This window comes from Triticum aestivum, chromosome 2A (assembly GCF_018294505.1).
Source record: "Triticum aestivum cultivar Chinese Spring chromosome 2A, IWGSC CS RefSeq v2.1, whole genome shotgun sequence".
NCBI lineage: Eukaryota > Viridiplantae > Streptophyta > Magnoliopsida > Poales > Poaceae > Triticum > Triticum aestivum.
This window is the reverse complement of record NC_057797.1, coordinates 759,178,143-759,198,267: the sequence shown is the minus strand read 5'-3', so window position 1 is coordinate 759,198,267 and position 20,125 is coordinate 759,178,143. Positions and strand designations below refer to the sequence as shown.

Genomic DNA, 20,125 nt, shown 5'->3' with positions numbered 1-20,125 from the left:
GACGTCCCTTCCCCGCACGCCTGGAGGGGGAGTCGGGGCTCCTTTCCTGTTCGGCGGCGGTGAGGCCCGGCGACGGAGTTCTGCGGGCCTCGGGTGCCCTCGACGCGGCGGCGTGGCCGTTGGCTACGAGGCGGCGCGGTGGGCGGCTGGCCAGCGGCGCCCGCTTGGCGCAGATGTGGGCCCTTTCGGGCCGCATCTGGGCTGGGGCGGGTCTGCGGTCCGGGGCGCGATGGCATGGCTCCCTGGTGGTGAGACGAGGGGGGCGTCGCTGCGGTGGTGGTGGCTCCGGCGGCCGGCGTGCTGCAGCGTGGCTGCAGGGACTGTCTAGCCCCGTTGGGGTCCGGCCGAGCCGGTGGTGGCCTGGCAAGTCCCTGTCGCCATGTCCGGTCGGCTCCACGCGGCGGTGGAGGTTGTTCCCTCCTGTCAGCTGCCTTGCGGTTGCCTCCGAGCCCGGTGTCTTCTCGTCCTAGCTCCAGGTCTCGTGTTGGTGGCCTCAGTGAAACGGTGAAAATGGTGCGGTATCCGTGGTGGCACAGGCTGGTGGGCGGCATGTTGGATGGTACACTTTTGATTCTCTGAGGTGGCAGTGGTGGTTTCGGCACGGGAGAAATCTCTGATGGCTCGTTCGCCACCGGCGCGACTGCGCCCGTGGGCGTTGCCGGACCCTCCTGAGGGGCGTCGGTGATACCCCCTTCCCCACTGCCATCCGCATATCGGGGGAAACCGTAGGAGTTGTCCGGGCAGCAGCGGCGTCGTCGTCGCATTTCTTCTTGAAGATGTTGCTTGGTACGCGAGGCTTCGGAGTGCTTGGCGGGTGGTGGTTCTTGTCCGATTGGTGCAGCGGGTGTCGGTCATCTTTGCTTAGTTGAGCTGCCGGCGTCGGCATTTGTTTCTTTTCTTTTCTCTTTTTTCTTTTGGGCTTGTTTGTGCTGCGGCACCAGTAAACTAGTTGTATGGTTTGGACGCTGCTTTATAAACTTTAACCGTTTGACTGTCTTCTCCATGACAGAGATTCTGAATTGTTATATTTCTGTAAGGCGCCGCACATGCCTCCTTTATTGTGGAGAGCCTTCATCGGATTACACAATCCACTACTAAATTATGGGCATGGGACTCATGCACAACCAACCAAGGTATTCTTGTTTGAGATCGCTGTCGCTGAGTTTGACATTCGCGGCGCTGCTCACACGTAGTGCTCCGTCGCTGAGTACCACACACCGGCTACAGGTGCAGCTGGTGCAAGCTGCCACGGCCGACTACAAGAACACATGAGCACCTCCTCTCGCCTTGTACAATGCAAGGTGATTAGGAGAGATGCTTCAAAAAATAAATTGGTCTTTTAAGCCTGCCCTGTCTATAATCAAATAGGAGACGCATAATTAGACACCTTCGTATTGAGAATAGTACTCTAGTGTGTTAGAAAATATAATTTATTTTACTAGGCCTTCCTAAGTATACTCCTACTTTGCATTGTGCGAGTCCTAATTGTTTTCTTTGCGGCTTTGACCGTTTGACTGTCTTCTCCATTAGCCTTCCTCTAGCACGGAAACTTGAAATGAAATTAAATCTTTCTAGTCCATTTAGCACACTATTTCTGGGCTTTATTCATTTTTTGTGTCTTTAGAGACCGCCGTTAGCACAAGGCTAGGAAGCACTACAAAATAATATACACTCTTTCCTTTAGGAACCGACAAGAGCTCTTTAATTTTATTTAAGTAAAAGAAAAGAATTGGTTAGTTAATAAAGAACATTGGAAATTACTACATTTGCAAAACCCGAGCCTACGACTCCCCCACTCAAGTGAACAAAGACGATGCCTTACACACATGAGATTTCAGAGCCACCGTTCTGATTTTCACATTGGTTTTGAGGCCGCGCAGTTGCGACCAACTAGAAATCCATGTAAGCCACCGACATCCAATGAAAGACCGTATCCGCAAGGCATCACCTCAAGGAGGAAGGGTTAGGGAACGACACCGATGCCTGCTTCGACCGACGTCGAAACTTGAATTTTCACCTTGACAACCCGAGATTGAAACCACGATGGAGGTGAAATGGATCTACAATGACGCCGCCAAAAAAGGAACGATGTCCTAGGATGTTGTCGACACCGGCAGACCGAGGTCGAGTTAGGCTTTCACCCGAAGCTCGCCCCCGTGGCTCAAGCTGCCGACCGCCTCCCGCAGAGCACACATGCCAGAACACACAACTGTGGCCGCCAGCAGAAGACATCCACCAGGACAGAGATCCCCCGTCGTGTTTGGCAGCTGGGCCCGCCACCACAACGATGGAGGTCGAAGGTATCGACAATGAATTGCCCTGGTGTTGTCAATGTGAGGGATATGGCTATGAGTATGTTTGGCTAAATGCACGCTCTTGTCCCGCAACTAATAAATGATCATCATCATAACAAAAACTCGTTCTCAAAGCACTTAAAATAGGATTCAACGTGCGAAAGTTGCAGCAATCCCACAATTGATATTTCAGAATTGACCTATTCTCGAAAGGTGAAAGCTTAGCTTGCCTACACATCAAATAGCAAACTAACACGGCAAGGGACAGGGTCGATCACTTCACATTTGACAAAAGAACGAAAACTAGCCCCGGAGTATATCGTTTACAACATTAACGGCAGCCCAAAGATTTACGCCAGCTCCGGCTGTTTGCAGAATGGCAAGATGGAGGAGAAAAGTGGTCTCCGAGCGTTCTCTTCGTCATCAAGTATGAATGGCCGGCTCCACGTTGAAGAGTCTGATTCATAGTAGCTGTTGAGTTTTGCTGCAAACTCCACGTCTCCGTGAGAACTGAAATAGACAAGATCTGTCTCTATCATGCCATCCACATTTTCGGTTCCATGTGCGGTCATATCGCCCTTGAGATAGTCGGCGAGATTCGGATAGACGAGCTTCCTCGCGGAATGCGGGCCATAGTAGCAACGACCTGTTACCAAAAATCAAAATTGTCATTGATGATTGTTGATTCAGTAAAAGAGACGGTACACTTCTATAATGTACTCCCTTCGTAAAGAAATATAAGAGCGTTTAGATGAAATTTGGAGCACATGCTCGAAAAAGTTCAGTAAAAGGCCAAAAGCTAAGGGGAATTGCATAGTTTGCTGGAATGAGGGGACTTGCCTATATATGGAGGGGGCAAAGGGCAGCAGAAATCTGGCTTTGGCTCAGCAGCATTCGGACCACGGTTCCCAAACCAATGACCAGGCTCCGATTCCCCGAATTCAGCGAAGAAGAGGGTGTTGATTTGAAGCGGTGATTCAGAAGCAGCCATGAAATTGACAGTGTAACGCTTGCCGTATGCTGTCCAGCCGCCGCCGAGTGCCTCCACGCCACAGATGAAGTTCACCCTATATCTTGGTTCCTACAACATGCAGCAAGCAGGGCCATCAAGTGAAGCAGCTGGCAGAGCAACCGAACTAATGATCAAATCAAAACAAATAATGTACGTACCCAGAAATGCTGCGACGCATAGTTCTCCAGCAGTTGCTCAAGCCTTTGAGCGAAGGAAGCTCCTCCGGGCATCATACTTTGATCTCTTCCTCGACACCACGCTGAGAGCCTTGGCGTGCATTTCAGGAGCCGGAGGATCCACCTGCACTTGTCTTGGAGTGCTGGATCTGAGCGCCTTGTCCAGAATGGAGGCTATGTGATCAATGGACACGACGGTGCTCGTCAGGGCACGCAGCTCGCCCAGAACACGAGGCCTCAGCAGGAGTTGCTGGTGGAGCAATGCTAGGTCGGTAGGCAGAGGGTGTCCGGCGGCCATGGCCGCTTCCTGGAAATGGCTCTTCGCAAGATTTCTTGATGATGATAACATGTCAAAGAGGGACGTGGATTTTGTCTAACTCGTTGCCCGCACAACTTGTATCTCGGCCGCACATCAGCCATGCATGTCACATCACTAGGTCCACTATGCTGTCAGATCTGCAAGGTATCTCCGGTGTAATAGACTCCCGAATAGATTGATGCTGGTGTATATGAGCAGTATTCCACCTGACGCGTCGTACTGTGGGGCCAAGTTATAAGATTCGATCCTACCCTACTGTACAGCATGCACCATTCCGTCTGCTTCTCCTATTAGTATTATCTAGCGCGAAGATTACATGCTAAATAGCATCCCTTGACGTGAGTACTAGTCGTAAGTTTAAGTAATAGTACTGTACTAATTTTTACACGTGTATATTAATTTATTTATTCACAAGGATTAAATATCCGATGCAAAAAAGTTCTTTGTGGTGAGCAAGTAACGTACCGGGACTGTTGGTAAAAAAGGACCTCATGAGCCTTTACAGCGTAGAGATTCGATTGCAAGGAGTCGTCCGTTGCACTACAAAAAGTTCTTTGAAGTTGCCAAAAAACGTTTACACAGGGAAACAAAAGTGTACACTACATAATGACTCAAGAATCTCTGAGACTACAGTTTAAAAAATTAACTAATCCATCGCGGGGCACAGCTAGCACGTCACCAGTATGCTGCGGCTGGCAGATGCTCACCTCCTCAACACAACTTTGCACTACAAATAGAAATGTCTTAATATATTTTTAATATATTTTGTAAATATAAATTTTTTAATTTAGTTATGGGGTCGTTTTCCAAGATCCCTAGTGAAAAAACTTACCAATCGATATAACATTAAAGTTCTTCATGGTCGGATGAAAGAGGCCCCCCTTTGAGTACATATGGTTGCTATCTCTAAAGTTCTTCGCATTCGACCATAAAAGGACTGGAACCGAGGATATAAAATGTGCATAGAAGGTTATATGGGACGTAGTGTCCAGTGATGAAAATATCACAATAATTATAAGGTTGTTTCCCAAATCCCTAGTGAAAAAACTTGTCAATCGATATAACATTAAAGTTCTTCATGGTCGGATGAAAGAGACCCGACTTCGAGTACATATGGCTGCTATCTCTAAAGTTCTTCGTGGTCGACCATAAGGAGACCGGAACCGATGATATAAAGTGCACATCGAAGGTTATATGGGACGTAGTGTCCAGTGATGAAAATATCACAATAATTATGAGGTTGTTTTCCCAATCCCTAGTGAAAAAACTTACCAATCGATATAACATTAAAGTTCTTCATGGTCGGGTGAAAGAGACCCGCCTTCGAGTATATATGGTTGTTATTTTTAAAGTTCTTCACGGTCAACCATAACAGGACCATAACCGAGGATATAAAGTGCGCATCGACGGTTATATGGCACATTCGGTATGGTTTCCTACCTTTGGTTCTGTCTCACACTTATTGTGATATTGTCATCACTAAACACTACATCACATATGATATATACATGATACGAGGACATGTCAGGCTGGTCATAAAATTAAATGCATTTTTCTAAAATGTTGTATGTGAGACATGAGATCCAGAATTTGAGGAGATTAGCAAGGCAGCACACACACCACATCGTAATTCATACACCATCAGTGCTGACCGCACCAGAAAAAAAAGCCTCACCCCCAAATCCAACACAGCAGCACAAAAAATCTTAAGTAATAAGTACGTGCGGTTGATGGACGAGACTTGCCTGCTCCCCTCCCGTGTGCCCATCCGTGCTCCCGCATACGTGGCTTGATTTGATTGGAACAAAATAAGGCCCGGCCCCACCCCTTAAAATCAGGGGGGAGATGATTAGATTAGAAAGAAAAAAGAAAAAAAGACAGCCGTTGGATGAGGTGGGAGCACGGATGAGAGCACGGGAAGAGAGCAGGCAAGCCGGATCCGCGATTGATGGTCAAGCAAAAGATAAAAAATCGATGCCCAAGAATACAGATCTGGGAGGGAAATTTTGAGAAGGAGCAGAGGACGGCTCCTCCTGATTCTTCTTAGCAACCCAACAAAAACTAACAGCAACATATGAAGAATCGCAGGAAAGCAAATGGCATCAAGATTTGGGAAGAACAACCGCGGATCTGGGCCCTCGGCCTTCGAGCTCAGGGGAGGAACTAGTCGCCCGCGTCCTCCCCTTCTTGCTCCTCCTCTTCTTGCCTCCAACTCCATGTGCTGCTGCTTGGTGAAGCGCTGATGGGGGAAGAAAATGCATTACGGTGCTTGGGCGGCTCGCCGTGGAGGAGGACGTCGGAGAGGCGGGCCGCCATCGATTTCAGGAGCAGCAGAACAAACCCTGCACATGGAGTTCACATGTTAAACAATCTTGCGGGAGGAAACAAAGAAGCACATAAATTAGCAGATCTCAAACACACAGATGAGTGGAACAATGATACGCATGCAGCCTAAGTAACAACTAGAAAAAATCCAACAGAGAAAATTGGGGAAAGAACTCACATGAGGCTAGATCTGGAGTCTGGGAATCGAAATTTGGCAAGTTATAAATCGCTGGGGTGGATGGGGCAACCGAGTGATGGTGTAGGCGCGCAGCTCAATGGTGTAGGGGCCTGGTCGCCTGGACAGATACGATGTGACTGTATCCGGTCGTATAACCGTGGGAAAAAAGAACTAGGGAATCGTTGGTTGGGACCCGGTGGGCCTGGGCGCGCTGATCCACATGATTCATCGACGGGGAGGATTCGCGTTGCGCGCACAAACAGATAGGATTCGCCATATTCGGTCAAAGAGGTCGCATTGCGCACGGCAGAGGGTCTCTAGAGCCCTCGCCGTCGAGGATCCGGGGCCAGGATTTTTAGAACATCTGCACCCGGGCCCTGCTATCCTAGCTGTCCAATATTGCTTTAAGATCTGTGCAACACAACTAACATTCTGTCTGAAATTTTCTCTTTTTTGTTTTTTCGTACAAAACATGTTTTGAAGTTCAAACCTTTGCAGCGTGGCAAAGCTTTCTAAAATCATTTTTTGTATATTTATTTTTGACCAAAAAATCTGAAAGATTTATCCTAGATTCTAGATAGAAAGCTTTGCCACGCTGCAAAGGTTTGAACTTCAAAACATGTTTTATGCGAGAGAAATAAAAAAAAGAAATATGTTTGCTCAAATCGTGAAGCGCAGAATGGATGGCAAGATAGGGAGGGCCGGTGCAGGTGTTCTATTATATATTTTCGGTCGGCAGTGGCATAGACGAGCTCTGTGAGGCCTTTGAGTGAGCGGACCTCCGTGCGGAGCAGTGTCCAGGATGTCGGTGTACGGCTCGATCATGCTACGGTCCGGCTCAGGGAGAGGGCTGCGCGTGAGGTACCAGATGGAGTTGACGATGATGTTGGAGACAGGGTCTATGGAGCTGTAGCAGTGGCCGGCGACGAGGATGCTGCGCATGAGCGAGCCTCCTCCGGTGGTGCCAGCGCTAGTGCAGGGCACCAGAAGGGCGAGCGCCTTGACGTAGGAGGCGTGTATGGCATCATGGAGGCGCATCTTTAGGGACTGCAGGTACTCGCAGGCGTCGCCGCGCGCGCACGGGCTCGTCATGTTCAGGCCGTATTTTTGGGCCTCCACCTCTGCCTTGGTCAGACAGGCCGATATCATGGCAGCGACGTGATGCGCTCGCCGGCTCGCCGGAACGTGGTCGTGGTGGTGGTCGTGTGGCCGTCGTCCGAGACGTCGACAGAAGTCGTCTCGACAACGTCATCGCTGACCTCCCGACGAACACGGACGACAACGACTCCGTGGCCGTGGGTCACTTGGGCATCACAGGGGCGGCTGCTCTGGCGACGCAACAGACAGTGGATGGCGCCGACATCGTCGGAGGTGAGACGGCTCTGCCGGTCACCTCCAACCAGCAGCTGCAGAGAGGGGGCGGTGGAGGTGGGGAGCGGGGACGTCATGAGCTGCACCAGCGTGTCGGGCGCGGGGTGACCTGCTAGTAGCGCCGCGGACATGAGGGCGACCTGCGTCCTCGCGGACCCAAGGTCAACCTGCTCATCATCAGCAGCGTACATGTCGTGCTCGACGAGCATGACGGCGAGCACGAGGTCGGCGCCGGCGCAGCGGAGGTAGCGGATGGCCTGTTCTTTCGTGAGGCATCCGAAGTAGCTCATCATGAAATCGATCAGACCATGCAAGGATGCCCATGCGACCTTGTGCCAGGCGTCCTTGTTTTTTCTCATCTTTTTTCGTGGAGAAGGTCGGACGATTGCTCCGACGTCGTCGTCCGGGAGGAGGGAGACGGCGTTGAGGACGATGTTGGAGACGGGGTCGAGGAGGCCGAGGCAGAAGCCGGCGGTGGCGAGGGAGCGGGCGAGGCCCGGCATGGTCGCGCAGGGCAGCCGGTCGAACGCCTCCTCGTAGAAGCCGGCGATGAGGCTGTGGACGGCCTGCTGCGACTGCGAGTCTTCTTGGGGCGCATCGCCGGCTCTGGAGCAGCTGCTGTGTAGGCACGAGATGAGGCCCCTACGACTACGAGAGCCGCCGGAGGTGAATCGGGACGCCATCAGCTTAGCGGCTCGACGACGACCAGGCAGACAGGAAGAGACGGCTGGCTGTGGTCAATTGGAGTTCGATGATTCGATCAATTGGAGTTGTATATATAGGATCTATCTAGGACACATCAAAGCTGATTTTCACTCTGTTTGTGATTTATTTTTTTGTCCTAGTTTTTTTTTATTTTTTGTTGATGCATTATATATTTGTGAGAGGTTAGATGTGACATCTTTAAAAAACATCTAGATGTGAATTAGACAAACTGGTATATATATACACGCGACGAGATCGATTTGTTGTTGTTTTCGTGATCGATCAATGGAACATTTGGTTGGTTTATCATTACAATTACACTTTCCTCTTCTTTTTTTTTCCCTTTTGAACTGTTTATTACACTTTCCTTTTCCCTTCCTGGCCGGTATCTTTCAATCTCCAAAGCCACGTATTTGGGCCCAAGCACATACTAGAAATCAATTACTGCGAGATGGTGGCACCTCGTCTCAAGTGATCGTTCATCCGGTTTTAAGAAAAGTTCCACACGGTTTTGTTTTGTTTTCTTTGTTAGTTTGCTGGGTTTTTTGTTTCCTGAATTCTTAAAAGCAAAGCTTTGTTTTGTAGAGCTCCCGAGCACACACCCCTCCGCGCCGTCCCATAGAGATCGCGGTCTCCAGGTGTTGAGCGGTCGGGCAGAAACAAACGAATCCTCGTTATCCACTCCTCTCTCTCACCCCACACGAATCACCTTCTCCCTCCACCGGTGCACACCTTACTCCACACCCGGCCTCCATCGACCTAGCCCTTGCGCTGGCCCGCTTCTAACCAAATCCTGAGCCGGAGCTCCTCCTTCCTCAGCCTTCTTCTCCACCGGCGAACCACCCACCCCGACCGGCAGTGGAGCATCCCGCGCGAGCGGACATGCTCCCTTGTTCCTGACTGGCGGCGACGCGGCCCTGCGCCCTGCTTCTCCGTCCTGGCGTTGTCCCCCGCCGCGTCAATCCCTCGCCGGGTTAATGTATCTTGTAGCTCGGGCCTTCGATTCATGTCGGATTCAGGCCCTTCTCGTCCAACGACGACAACAAAAGAAGGCAGCGGCTTCTCTGGCCGCCCCTTGCAGATTCCAACCAACAATACATGGAGGATCCTCTCACAACCTTGCATCAAACACTCCCGTCCAGAGCTTGCCTGCAGGGGGCGGGTGGATAAGGCGCAATACGTCACTATAGATTCCCCTCCTGCTATTCGTCCACAAGGTGAGGCGTTCTGAACCAATTGTGGATTTGCCAAAGCACATGCTTTGTGTTGCCGCGAGCGTGAGCACGAGTTGCTCGGAGATGTGGTGTGTTGCCAGAGTTTATAGTATGAGTAGTTGCCAGATCCCTTTCCCACATAGTGTGTCTTTTTTTTGTTGTACACAAAAACTTGCCTAACTATTGATTTGTAGTTGCCTCAAATGTTCGTCAATTTTGCCATCTCATCGAGGTGCTACACAAACTTGATGGAAATTTTGATTACCCAGAACCTAGAAATTTTGGTGCACACCAACGAACGCATGGAGATATGAAACTAGCCTAGTTACATTTCTGGCCACAACTTGCCTAATGTTTTTTATATATGCCGAAAGCTTAATTAATGATTTTGTTAGTAGGTTGCCTGATATGTCTGAACTAGCAAGTAACATACAGAAACACTGTCTGCTTGGATGGTCAAACATTTTTGTTGATTATTGTATCCATATATCAACCCAATGATTTTTGTTAGTTGGTTGCCTGATATGTCCGTCTGCCTAGTTAAACATTTATGTTTATTATTGTATCCATTTCAGCTAAACTGAAACTTGTATAGGAACACATCAGTTTAATAATCAGAAAGGCCTGCTTTATACAATCAGAACTCCAACCGTTCTAATGCTAGTACAAGATATGTGTGCAAGTAGAAGCACATCGGTGCTTGCTGAATAATGCTACCAGAATCACATTAATTTTACAAAGGATTATCACATAGCATTATTGTTTAGAAATGGGTACTTCGGAACAAACTGCGTGAGAATACAATATTGATGGTGACACTAATAAGCATCTTTTTGCTGGTACTTAACGACATGGTGTTGTCATCAGCTAAGCTGAATATAATACTGCTATTTGCCAACCGTTATGTTTATTTTGTTTTTGTTTTTTGAACCAAATTCTGCTTGTTTATACTGCCATTAGAAGATGCCACCTTTAGCTTCAACTTCACGTGGTCGTAGGACGCCCTGGACCCTTACATGAGCAGGAAGGCGGTGGAGCTGCACTGGGGCAAGCACCAGTAGGACTACATGGACGGGCTCATCAAGCAGCTCGCCATCAGCCCGCTGTATGGCCACACCCTCGAGGACCTCATCAAGGAGGCTTACAACAACAACAACCCACTATCCGAGAGCAACGATGCGGTCGAGGTAGTTTCAGCTTCCTATTTGCGCACACTGAGATTTCATCTTCTGGTAGCTCCAGCTTCATTGACTGTTGCAGGGAGATGAAACAGGGGGATCCTGCTGTATTTTGATTGCCGCAATTATTTGTATCATGTGGTGTGTTGGTCTGGAACCATCACGTCTTCTAGGAATCGAAGCAGCCGGAAGGCGGTGGCTCTCCCGAGGCAGGTGCGCTGCAGCAGATCGAGAAGGATTTCGGCTCCTTTAATTTTAGGGAGGAGTTCATGCGCTCGGCATTGTCATTGTTGGGGTCCGGTTGGATTTGGCTTGTCTGTAAGTCTCCCTTAACTATTTCAAAGTGTATTCACAATAATAACTATTCAAAGTACATGCTATTTCTGTCCAAGAGCCCAGTTAATATTCTCACATAACTAAATCCTTTGCTTATTGCAGTGAAGAGAAGCGAGAGGAAACTCATAGTGGTTCAGGCGCAAAATGCTATCAACCCACTTGCTTGAAAATTATTTGCATTTTGCCTACATCCCAGCAGGACTTGCTATTTATTTTCCCTATTTGCAAGCAAGAAGCTTTGCCAACCACTTTCAGGTAAACCTCATAAATCCCCAATACCTTTCCAACTAGTTTTTTCTGCCTCCCCAGTAGCTGGATGTTAGCCTTTTTTGTTCCAGCAAATAAAGTGAGTTGTCTGAAACTTATATGCAAATTGCCTACATCACAACAGGACTTGCTCTCTAGCCCGCATTTATTCGCAAGCAAAAAATGTTTCACTCACAACTTCCAGGTAAACTTCACACAAACCCCAGAGCTTTCCAACATGTGTTTTTATGCATCCCCAGTAGGTGGTTGTAATTTTTTTTCAACAAAAAGAGGAATTGTCTAAAACTTATATGCAAATTGCCTACATTACAAGAAGACTTGCTTTTGATTTCCCGTTCTCCTTTTTTTGGTGACAAACTAATAAGCTGGCTGCAAAAATAAGTTTTGACTCACAAAATTTGCATAACTGCAAGCACAACTTGATCCTTTTTGTGTCTGGTGAGTTGATGGCGATCAATAATTTTTTTTGGGTGCGACAAACCATTGCTCTACCTCGAAGTTAGACATTTATCTTGGCGATGTTTGAGAGGGGCACGGGTGGGAAGTTGTGAAGCAGAGGCTACGAGTTGCCAGATCTGAGGGCGTGAGTTGCCATATGTGCAGTACGAGTTGCAAGATCAATGGTTTTTTGAACTTGGCACTAGTGTGGTTCCCCCTTTTCACAAAACTTGCATAACAATTGATAAGTAGTTGCTTGTTTTTGCTTTTCGACTTGCCCAATGGTTGTCGTTTAAACATCAACCTGGACTAAAAATGAGGGATTAGGCAAGTCCACACTACTAGACTAGGCAAGTCAGAGTGCATTACATAGTGCATTGCAACTAGTGATGAGTAGGACTTGCTTGACGTTTGGGCCTCACTTGCTAGTGTTAAGTATGTGACTTGCTTGACATTTGGAAAACCTTTTGTTCCTCTTAAACTGTGTATTTGTGTGTGATATCCAGCCTATCTCTTTTAATGAAACTTTGAGTTCCTCTTTATTGCGTTTTGCAAAGAAGCAAGCATGATCACTTCTTTCTCTTCAAGAATTATCTTTTTTACAGGTTACTACATCATCTCAGACAACTGTGTTCAGATTTATTTCCTTTTCTCAAGCATGTTTTTGAATTTTCTGTGCAGTTTTTAATAACCAGCATGTATGTATTTGCATGTTTTACAACAAAGATTGCATGTTACAAAGCATAGGAGACTCGGGTGTTCTTCATGGTGCGGGATCACCTGCACAGGAATATGACTTTCCTTCTGGGCAAAATTTTCTGTTTTTTTACCAGTTTTGTAGGCAGGCTGGAAGATACATGCATGCTATTCTTGGGAGTTTTTCCTGTATTTGTTCTCCTCCTTTTGTTGTTTTAGGTACTGGTGGTTTTTTGGGGGTGTTTATGTCAAGTAGTAACCATGCTCTGCACATATTCACACACTTTACTTTCTGCATCACCACTTAGTTGCCTGCAAAATCCACTTAGTTGCCTCCTGCATCACCACAAGTTGCCTAAAAACACAGGGGGAGCGGTGGATGTCTTCAGGTTAACTTATCACCAGTTTTGCCTACAGATGCACACATACTTGCCCGCAGTTTATGTGCCAAGTTGCCTAGATGGCGTAACAATTATGGTTTAGGGCAAACATGACCACAAAGCCACATGTTGCGTACAGACATTCATATACTTGCCCGCAACTCTTGCGACAAGTTGCCTTAACAAATATGCTCCAAGGAATAGAAACACAGACCCACGGGTTGCCAACAGACATTCACACGCTCGCTTCCACCAAATGTGACAATTTGCCTAGCAAGAGACACAAATCCCGCTTATGTCCACTGTTTTATGGAAGAAAAGCTCCTTCTTAAGTTGCCTATTCATTTACCACAAGTTGCCTAAATCTCATCAGTGTTTTGTAGGCTAGAGGAGGAGGAAGAACTAACCCGTCGACTGGAGAAGATGGGGCAGAGGTGGTTGCTGCAGGAATGGCGACGTTGCTGCTGCTGGATTTAGGCCTTGTAGGAACTTTGAAGAGTTAGATCCATGGATTTAGAACCATGGAGAAAAAAGGGGGAGGAAGAAGGAGGGGAACGGGAGGTAGGGAGAGGGGTTCGCGTGGGACGCATGCTGGGCAGGTGTGCGGAAGCGGTTACATTCACACGAGATTCTTTGTCGGCCATGTGCGGGAGCGGTTATACCCATTTCCTTTTCTGTCATGCCAACTGTTCAGGGGTTTTCACTTTCCTTTTTTGGATGTGTGCCCTATAATACTAACTAGCCAACAGGTGCTCCCTAGTCACGTCCTTTTTGTTTTGGTATTTTTTATCTCAGTTTGCTTAACTTTTTGTTTCCTTTTTCTTTCTTTTATTTTTCTCCTTTTCTATCTCAGATACATGCCAATGTTGTGATACGCCCTATTTTTTTATCAGTTTTGCTAAAGCACATCTAGATGTGCCATAAGTATTGCACATCTAAGTCATATGTCATTGATCTTATCTTGAGATTCATGTCAATATTTTCTTTTTCTTTTTTCTTTTTCTCTTTATGCTTCATTCACTCACTTAGATGTGCAATAACTAGAGCACATTTAGATGTGCCCGAGACACACCCTTTTTTTATATAGGTTGAATATTTTACAATACATGTCAATGTTTTTCAAATTCTCATTGAACATTTATTCGAATATACATGTTGAACATTTATAAAATGTGCATTGAACACTTCCTTAATACACCTTTTATATTTTAAACAAATGTTGAGCATTTTTCAAAAATGTCATGAACATTTTCCAAAGTTTCCCATTTTATTAGATCAAAGTGGGATGAGACAATGTAGGTATGGTTAGGCACACATCTAAGTTTGTCTTTCGACTCTTGATCCACATGACAACCCCAATGTTACCTCAGACAACTTCGGAAGTTATACTAAACAATCACCTTACGATCTTTATCGTTTTAACTTATTATCCGTAGAGTTACCCCAATGCCACTACGGGCACCTCCGGAAATTGTACTAGACCTGCATCATGATCTCATTAGTTCCAAAAAGTTTCGATGCAACATAAAGAAACTCATAGCAAGAGCAAGATTCAATTCACTACAAAGATAATATGAGGGGATACATACATACTTCAACTCCATTAACAAAGCTGATTGCAATCAAGAATGGAAACTTACATGATCAAATGAGAGAGATAGAACCCATAGCTACTGGTATAAACCGTCAACCTCGAGGGTTAAGTACTCGTAGATCATCATAGGAGCAGCAATGGATGACGGAGATGTTCACGAAGATGAAATTTCCACTATGATATAGTGCCGGAACAAGGACAAAACCAAGATCGCAGTGGACCGGGAAGTGGCAACGGCCGAAAAATTAGGCTCAAATTATGTCGGATGTTTTTTAGTACATATGGAGCTACGGGCGTCGAAAGGCGGTGGAGGCAATGCCCATGCCCCTAGGTCACACCAAGGGGGTGGGGGGTGGGGGGTGGAGGTTGTGCCCCTCCCCCTCTAGGTGACCTTCTGGCCCTTGGCTTGAAAATTGGCGTCCTATTTTTATTTAATTTTTGGGCTTCATAAATTTTATATGCTGAAAAGTCCAACAAACAACAACCGACTCTATGCATTAGATTAATATGTTAGTCCAATGAAAATCAAAGAAAAATATGCCGAACTTATGTACCAATTATGTGAACATAGGATGAAACTTTAAAAGTTATAGATTTGTTTGAGGCATATTATTAGCCGAATGGGCGCCGCCGTGGGAATTATGGCCATTTCGATGCATGATCATTGGGAACCCCCACGCACTCGTAATCAGGGACGCGTGATCAATGTGTTCATACTCCTTTTTACATTCTCATTGATCACACGGAAAGACGACGAAGATCAGACACCAACGATCGTCCAATAGCTACGAGGTCATTGATGGACTACAATCATAGACCGGACAAATATGACAGCTCATCGGTGATAAAATTTCATCCGCACAACCCGACGTAGGTGGAAGAACACCTTATCATTTTTGTTGTGGGATAGAACACCTTATCATTGATGGGTTATTTTTTGACCGGTCAATGTTAACTATCTTTGTCGACCGTGACAGGCTCATCACTGACGCCTGGCTAGGTGTCGGTCAGTGAGGAGTGATCAGTAGTAATTTGATTTGTAGTACTAGTGTGCATATATAGTTCCTGCTAGCCGGACATTGTAAAACTGGCACGGTGATTGCTAGCTCAAAGACATGGTTGACTATACCCTAATTACAAACTGAAAGTGGTAAGATTATTTTCACCAATCCACACCTACAAGTGTAGAATCAAATTAGTAACACCAAACAAGCTGTACAACCCAATTAATTAATTGAGGTTCTTTTCGTGACTAGATTTCCATTTTGGCTTGAGCAAACTCTTTTTTTTTTCGATAAAGGCTTGAGGAAACATGCATGGCCGAGATGAACTCATGTGGCAGTTGAAGAACCGTCCCTCCATAGCCAACCAAACCGTTATTAGGGCTTGCAGTTGTTGCAGTGATGGTTTTGCGCGGACAACTCGGATGCACATCGGTAGCAGAAGCTGTATCCACACCTACAATCGGCCGGAGAAAATCAAATTGTCAAACAAGCCGGCCGGGGAGATGAGCTCAAATCATGCACGCATGATGGATGAGATCGTAGTAATCTACAAGGAGAACGTAGCTAGGATGATGGATTTGACGTACCTGCATTTGATGTAATTGCACCCTTCGGATTTCTCCACGAACATCTGGCACTCGGGGCACCTCTGCCACCCCTCCCTGCCGACGAGACGCCGGAGCAAGAGGTCCTCCCGGCCGCGCTCGTCCTGCCCGAGCTTCTGGAACTCCAGGCACCCGAAGCCGACGTGCCACGGCACGGCGCACCGGGCGCAGAAAAGCCGGTGGCAGTGCGGGCACTCCGCCTCCGCGATGGCCGCCGCCCCGGCCTCGTCGTCGGCGAGCAAGAGCGCCGAGCATTCCGGGTACGGGCAGTACATCCTCTTCGCGCCGATCGCGAGCTCGCACAGCAGCAAACCCCACTTGTCGAGGAGGTCCGTGGGGATGATGCTGTGGCATCTCTCCGGCTCGATGGTGCCGTCCTGGCAGCCTGGCTGCGGGCATTCGATGGGACATACATTGTCGTCCAGCTTCGCGGCCACGTACTGGGCGACGCAGCTGGAGCAGAAGGCGTGGCCGCACGAGTTGATGATGAACTTGAGGGCGCCGGGCACCGTCTCCATGCAGATGGCGCAGTCGAAGAGCTCGCCGTCGCCGTCGACCGGCGAATCTCCATTGCCCTCGGTGAACAGAACCATGTCCACGGGGGGCTGATGTTGCGGCATCTTTCCGGCTCGGCGGCGCAGTCCTTGCAGTTGACGAGAAACACAGCTCGAGCAGAAATCATGGGCGCACGAGGTGAAGCTGGGCCGTATACATGCACATGGCACGACATGCATGCACTTGGTGCAGTAGAAGTGCTTCCCGTCGCCGAGCCGTCCTTGCAGTCGACGAGAAACACAGCGCGAGCAGAAGTCGTGGGCGCACGAGGTGAAGCTGCGCCGTACACATGCGCATGGCACCACATGCATGCACTTGGCGCAGTAGAAGTGCCTACCGTCGTCGCCGTCCGCCGGCGAATCTTCATTGCCATCGGCGACTGTGGCGTGGTTGATGCGCGGCGTTTCATGCCTGGGTACAAGGGGGGTTAATTTGAGTTCCTTTGGGCCGGCAAGCAAATACTACAAGAGATCTAGTAGAGACTAGGGAGTAGAACTCACCGCACCATGGGCATGGGGAGGAGGCCGTCTTCGTCCTCACAGTCGGGGCATTCGACGGGAAGAGCAACGCCCTCGCGCTGCCTCATAGCGACGTACTTGGCGACACAGTTGGAGCAGAAGGCGTGGTGGTCGCACGAGCCGAAGCTGGATTTGTGGACGATGGGCGCCGTCGTTATGCACATGGGGCAGTAGAAGAGCTCACTGTTACCGCCCAACCGTGAATTCCCATTGCTATCGATGATCAACGTTTCTCGCCTAGTTTCACGCGAGCCAGTCGGGACCTGAGTAGTATGTTCGTTGCCGTCAACCGGTCCGCCGTTGCGCGATGGTACTAGAAACATTTCAGGCCTGAGTAGCACTTGGTTCATACTCCATCCGTTCCTAAATATAAGTCATTTTTAGAGATTTCAATGCTGACTACATACTGAGCAAAATAAATGAATCACACTCTAAAACATGTCTATATACATTTGTATGTAGTCTTTACTGAAATCTCTTAAAAGACATACATTTAGGAACAGAGAGGGTAGATGAGAAAAATCCATATTATAACCATGAACCATTCCATCTGCCTAAGATTCAACACCGAACTCTCAAATCATCTTAAGATTCAACCCCGAATTATCAAAACCGGCTAGAATCAACCTTCCCTCCGCCGAGTAGGCCAGGCTTTGATCCACTTGTTATTGATCGCCGCGTGAGCTTGGCCAGAAATAGATTTTTAAGGGTATTTTTGCAATTCCCTTAAAAAGAGGGTATTTTTGCAATTTGGTCGGCAAAAGGACCAAAACTTTCCCATAATGCTCATCATTTTTCACTTTTTTAAAAAAATTCTGGATGCGTTCTCATCTTTTGGTCAAAATTGACAAAAAGGGGCTGAAAATGAAACTTAAAGGTATTTTTTAATATCGTTGGCAAAAATGACTGGAAATTTTCTAGGATGATTAGTATATTAGTCTTGAGTTTACTTTTTTAAATGGGTATTTTTGTAAGTCTGGCCAAAAAGGGGTTGAAAGTGAGATGTAACGGTATTTTGAAATCTGTTTGGCAAAAATAACTGAAAAATTCCCAGAATTATACTAGTATTGATTTAATAAAAAAATTGAAACTTCCATTGTTTGGTTGACAAAGAAGGGATGACAATGAAATTTAAGGTTATTTTTAAAGCTGTTTTGGAAAATGGTGGCAGCAGCTTTCACAGAACGATAAGTATACTAATCTTGGTTTTAGAGAATTCTTTTATCTTTTTGGATGTTTCCTTTTTCTTGTCAAAGTTTGACCCGAGAAGCGCTGAAAATCGCACATGGCTGCTGACTGGGATGCTTACCGGCCAATCAACAGGTCATGATCAGTCCTACTCAGCGAAAACCAGGTTCAGAGGGGAAAGGCGTTGAATCTTAGCAGGTTTTGATAGTTTACGGTTGAATCTTAGATGTTTTAGAGTTTGAAAGTTCTGGGCTGCGTTTGGCAGCTCAGTAATTTTGATGTTTTGCAAGAATACCGTGGTTTTGAAAAAAACAACAACACGGTTTTCAATACTTTGGAGGTGTTTAGCATCAGTAACTACTCTTTTTTTCATAACACACACACGCCGGTATCGCCGGCAAAGCGCGAGAAAGTAAACAGGACTCACCTCACTGCGAGCGCGACGATCACCGTTGCCACGGCGAGTCCCCAGCAGCACCATGCTTTGGCCGGCCAGCTGAAGCCACTTTTATCTGCAGCAGGCGGTGCTGGAGATGTATGCGCGCGCGTGTCCGCCGGGATTGGCGGTGGCTTTGACGGCGTCGGCACTGCGCCCGAGCAGCCGCTCACCGGCGACGGCGAGACCGTCTTTTTTATCTGCAGCTCAATGGGGCCGACGGCGAGCAACGCGATCGTCTTGGTCAGCTTGTTAGTTTCACCGCCGACGGCGCTCCTCTGATAGCAGTAGCACATCTCCGCCTCCAAGGCCTCGCTCCCGTTCTTGGGCACGAGGACGAGGAGGAGAAGAAAAGCGGTGGAGGAGGAAACGATCCCGGCCATGATCGTCGGTCGTCGCTGTGTGATTCCTCTTCCCTCCTCCGGCCAAGGGCCTACCGCGTAATCGTATCCGCGTGAAACCCCTCGACGACTTCCCGCCATGGCATCACCATCGAAATTTCACTTGTTTACTTTCTACTATCAAATTAACCGGCCGTCGCCGTCGCCGTCGCCGTTGCGTGGCCTCTTTTCTCTTGTTTTTTGCGATTGTCCACACGGAGTGGAGCTCATCGTCATATAATATAACTGGAGACGTTGGGTTGGGTAGGGGGGGGGGGGGGGAGAAGATGAAGATGGGTCAAAGATGAGGTGTTACATCAGGAATACGATCGAGGAATGATGCAAGCAAATAGTAGTTGGGAGGATGCAAGCAAATGGTTGGATCGCTTTCATGGCTGATAGATGAAATGCACTGCCGGAAGCAATGGACCGTAGTACGCGAGGACTGAGTATAAAAGGATCCAGAACGGCTACACGACCTCCATGGAGACGCGCAACCTACACAGATTGGTTCTTTCTTAATTTCCACCAAACTGCATCCGACTTTTGCTCAGTAAGTGCCACTCGATCGGGCCCACCCGGTTTGGAAATGACACTCGTTTACAAACAGAGATACCCTGAATTAACTAGCTAATTCTCAGCTAACTATGCTTAAGGCTGGTCATAGTGGGGAGTAACTTAGACTAGTGTCATATGTAGTCTAACTTAGTACCTTCATAATGCAAAGTAACATAATAGTAGTATCATAGACGACTTCATTTATTAGCTCGTAGACTCATCTTGTCTTGAAAAGCGCTATGTTACAGTAACATATTATGTTACCACCTCTCATTAATTACTTGCCACATAAGCAGATTTTTCTTGAAATGCGCTATGTTACTAGCTAAGTTACTCCCACTATGACTAGCCTAATATTGATCCAAGTGTTGATAGTTGTGTCTTTCCCGATGGCTTTT

At 47.5% G+C, this 20,125-nt stretch overlaps 2 protein-coding genes, 1 long non-coding RNA gene and 1 pseudogene across 3 annotated transcripts; 1 reads left to right on the top strand and 3 right to left on the bottom strand.

Annotated features, from left to right (window-relative positions):
• Positions 1-3,139: 3,139 nt before the first annotated feature.
• LOC123186519 (uncharacterized) lies at positions 3,140-6,606 on the bottom strand. Its single transcript, XR_006493654.1, has 3 exons — positions 6,305-6,606; positions 3,465-6,143; positions 3,140-3,375 (listed from the first exon to the last, which is right to left on the bottom strand). It is a non-coding gene; the product is annotated as an uncharacterized lncRNA (long non-coding RNA).
• A 4,004-nt stretch (positions 6,607-10,610) lies between these two features.
• LOC123186518 (superoxide dismutase [Fe] 2, chloroplastic-like) lies at positions 10,611-11,275 on the top strand (annotated as a pseudogene).
• A 4,454-nt stretch (positions 11,276-15,729) lies between these two features.
• Positions 15,730-17,595, bottom strand: LOC123186516 (E3 ubiquitin-protein ligase RNF144A-like). Its single transcript, XM_044598271.1, has 4 exons — positions 17,156-17,595; positions 16,985-17,033; positions 16,075-16,735; positions 15,730-15,941 (listed from the first exon to the last, which is right to left on the bottom strand). The coding sequence occupies exons 1-4, from the start codon at positions 17,513-17,515 to the stop codon at positions 15,863-15,865; spliced, it is 1,149 nt and encodes a 382-aa protein (XP_044454206.1). The 5' UTR covers positions 17,516-17,595; the 3' UTR covers positions 15,730-15,862.
• A 684-nt stretch (positions 17,596-18,279) lies between these two features.
• On the bottom strand, positions 18,280-19,376 carry LOC123186517 (uncharacterized). Its single transcript, XM_044598272.1, has one exon. It carries the CDS (start codon positions 19,269-19,271, stop codon positions 18,777-18,779), a length of 495 nt encoding a protein of 164 aa, XP_044454207.1. The 5' UTR covers positions 19,272-19,376; the 3' UTR covers positions 18,280-18,776.
• Positions 19,377-20,125: the final 749 nt, after the last annotated feature.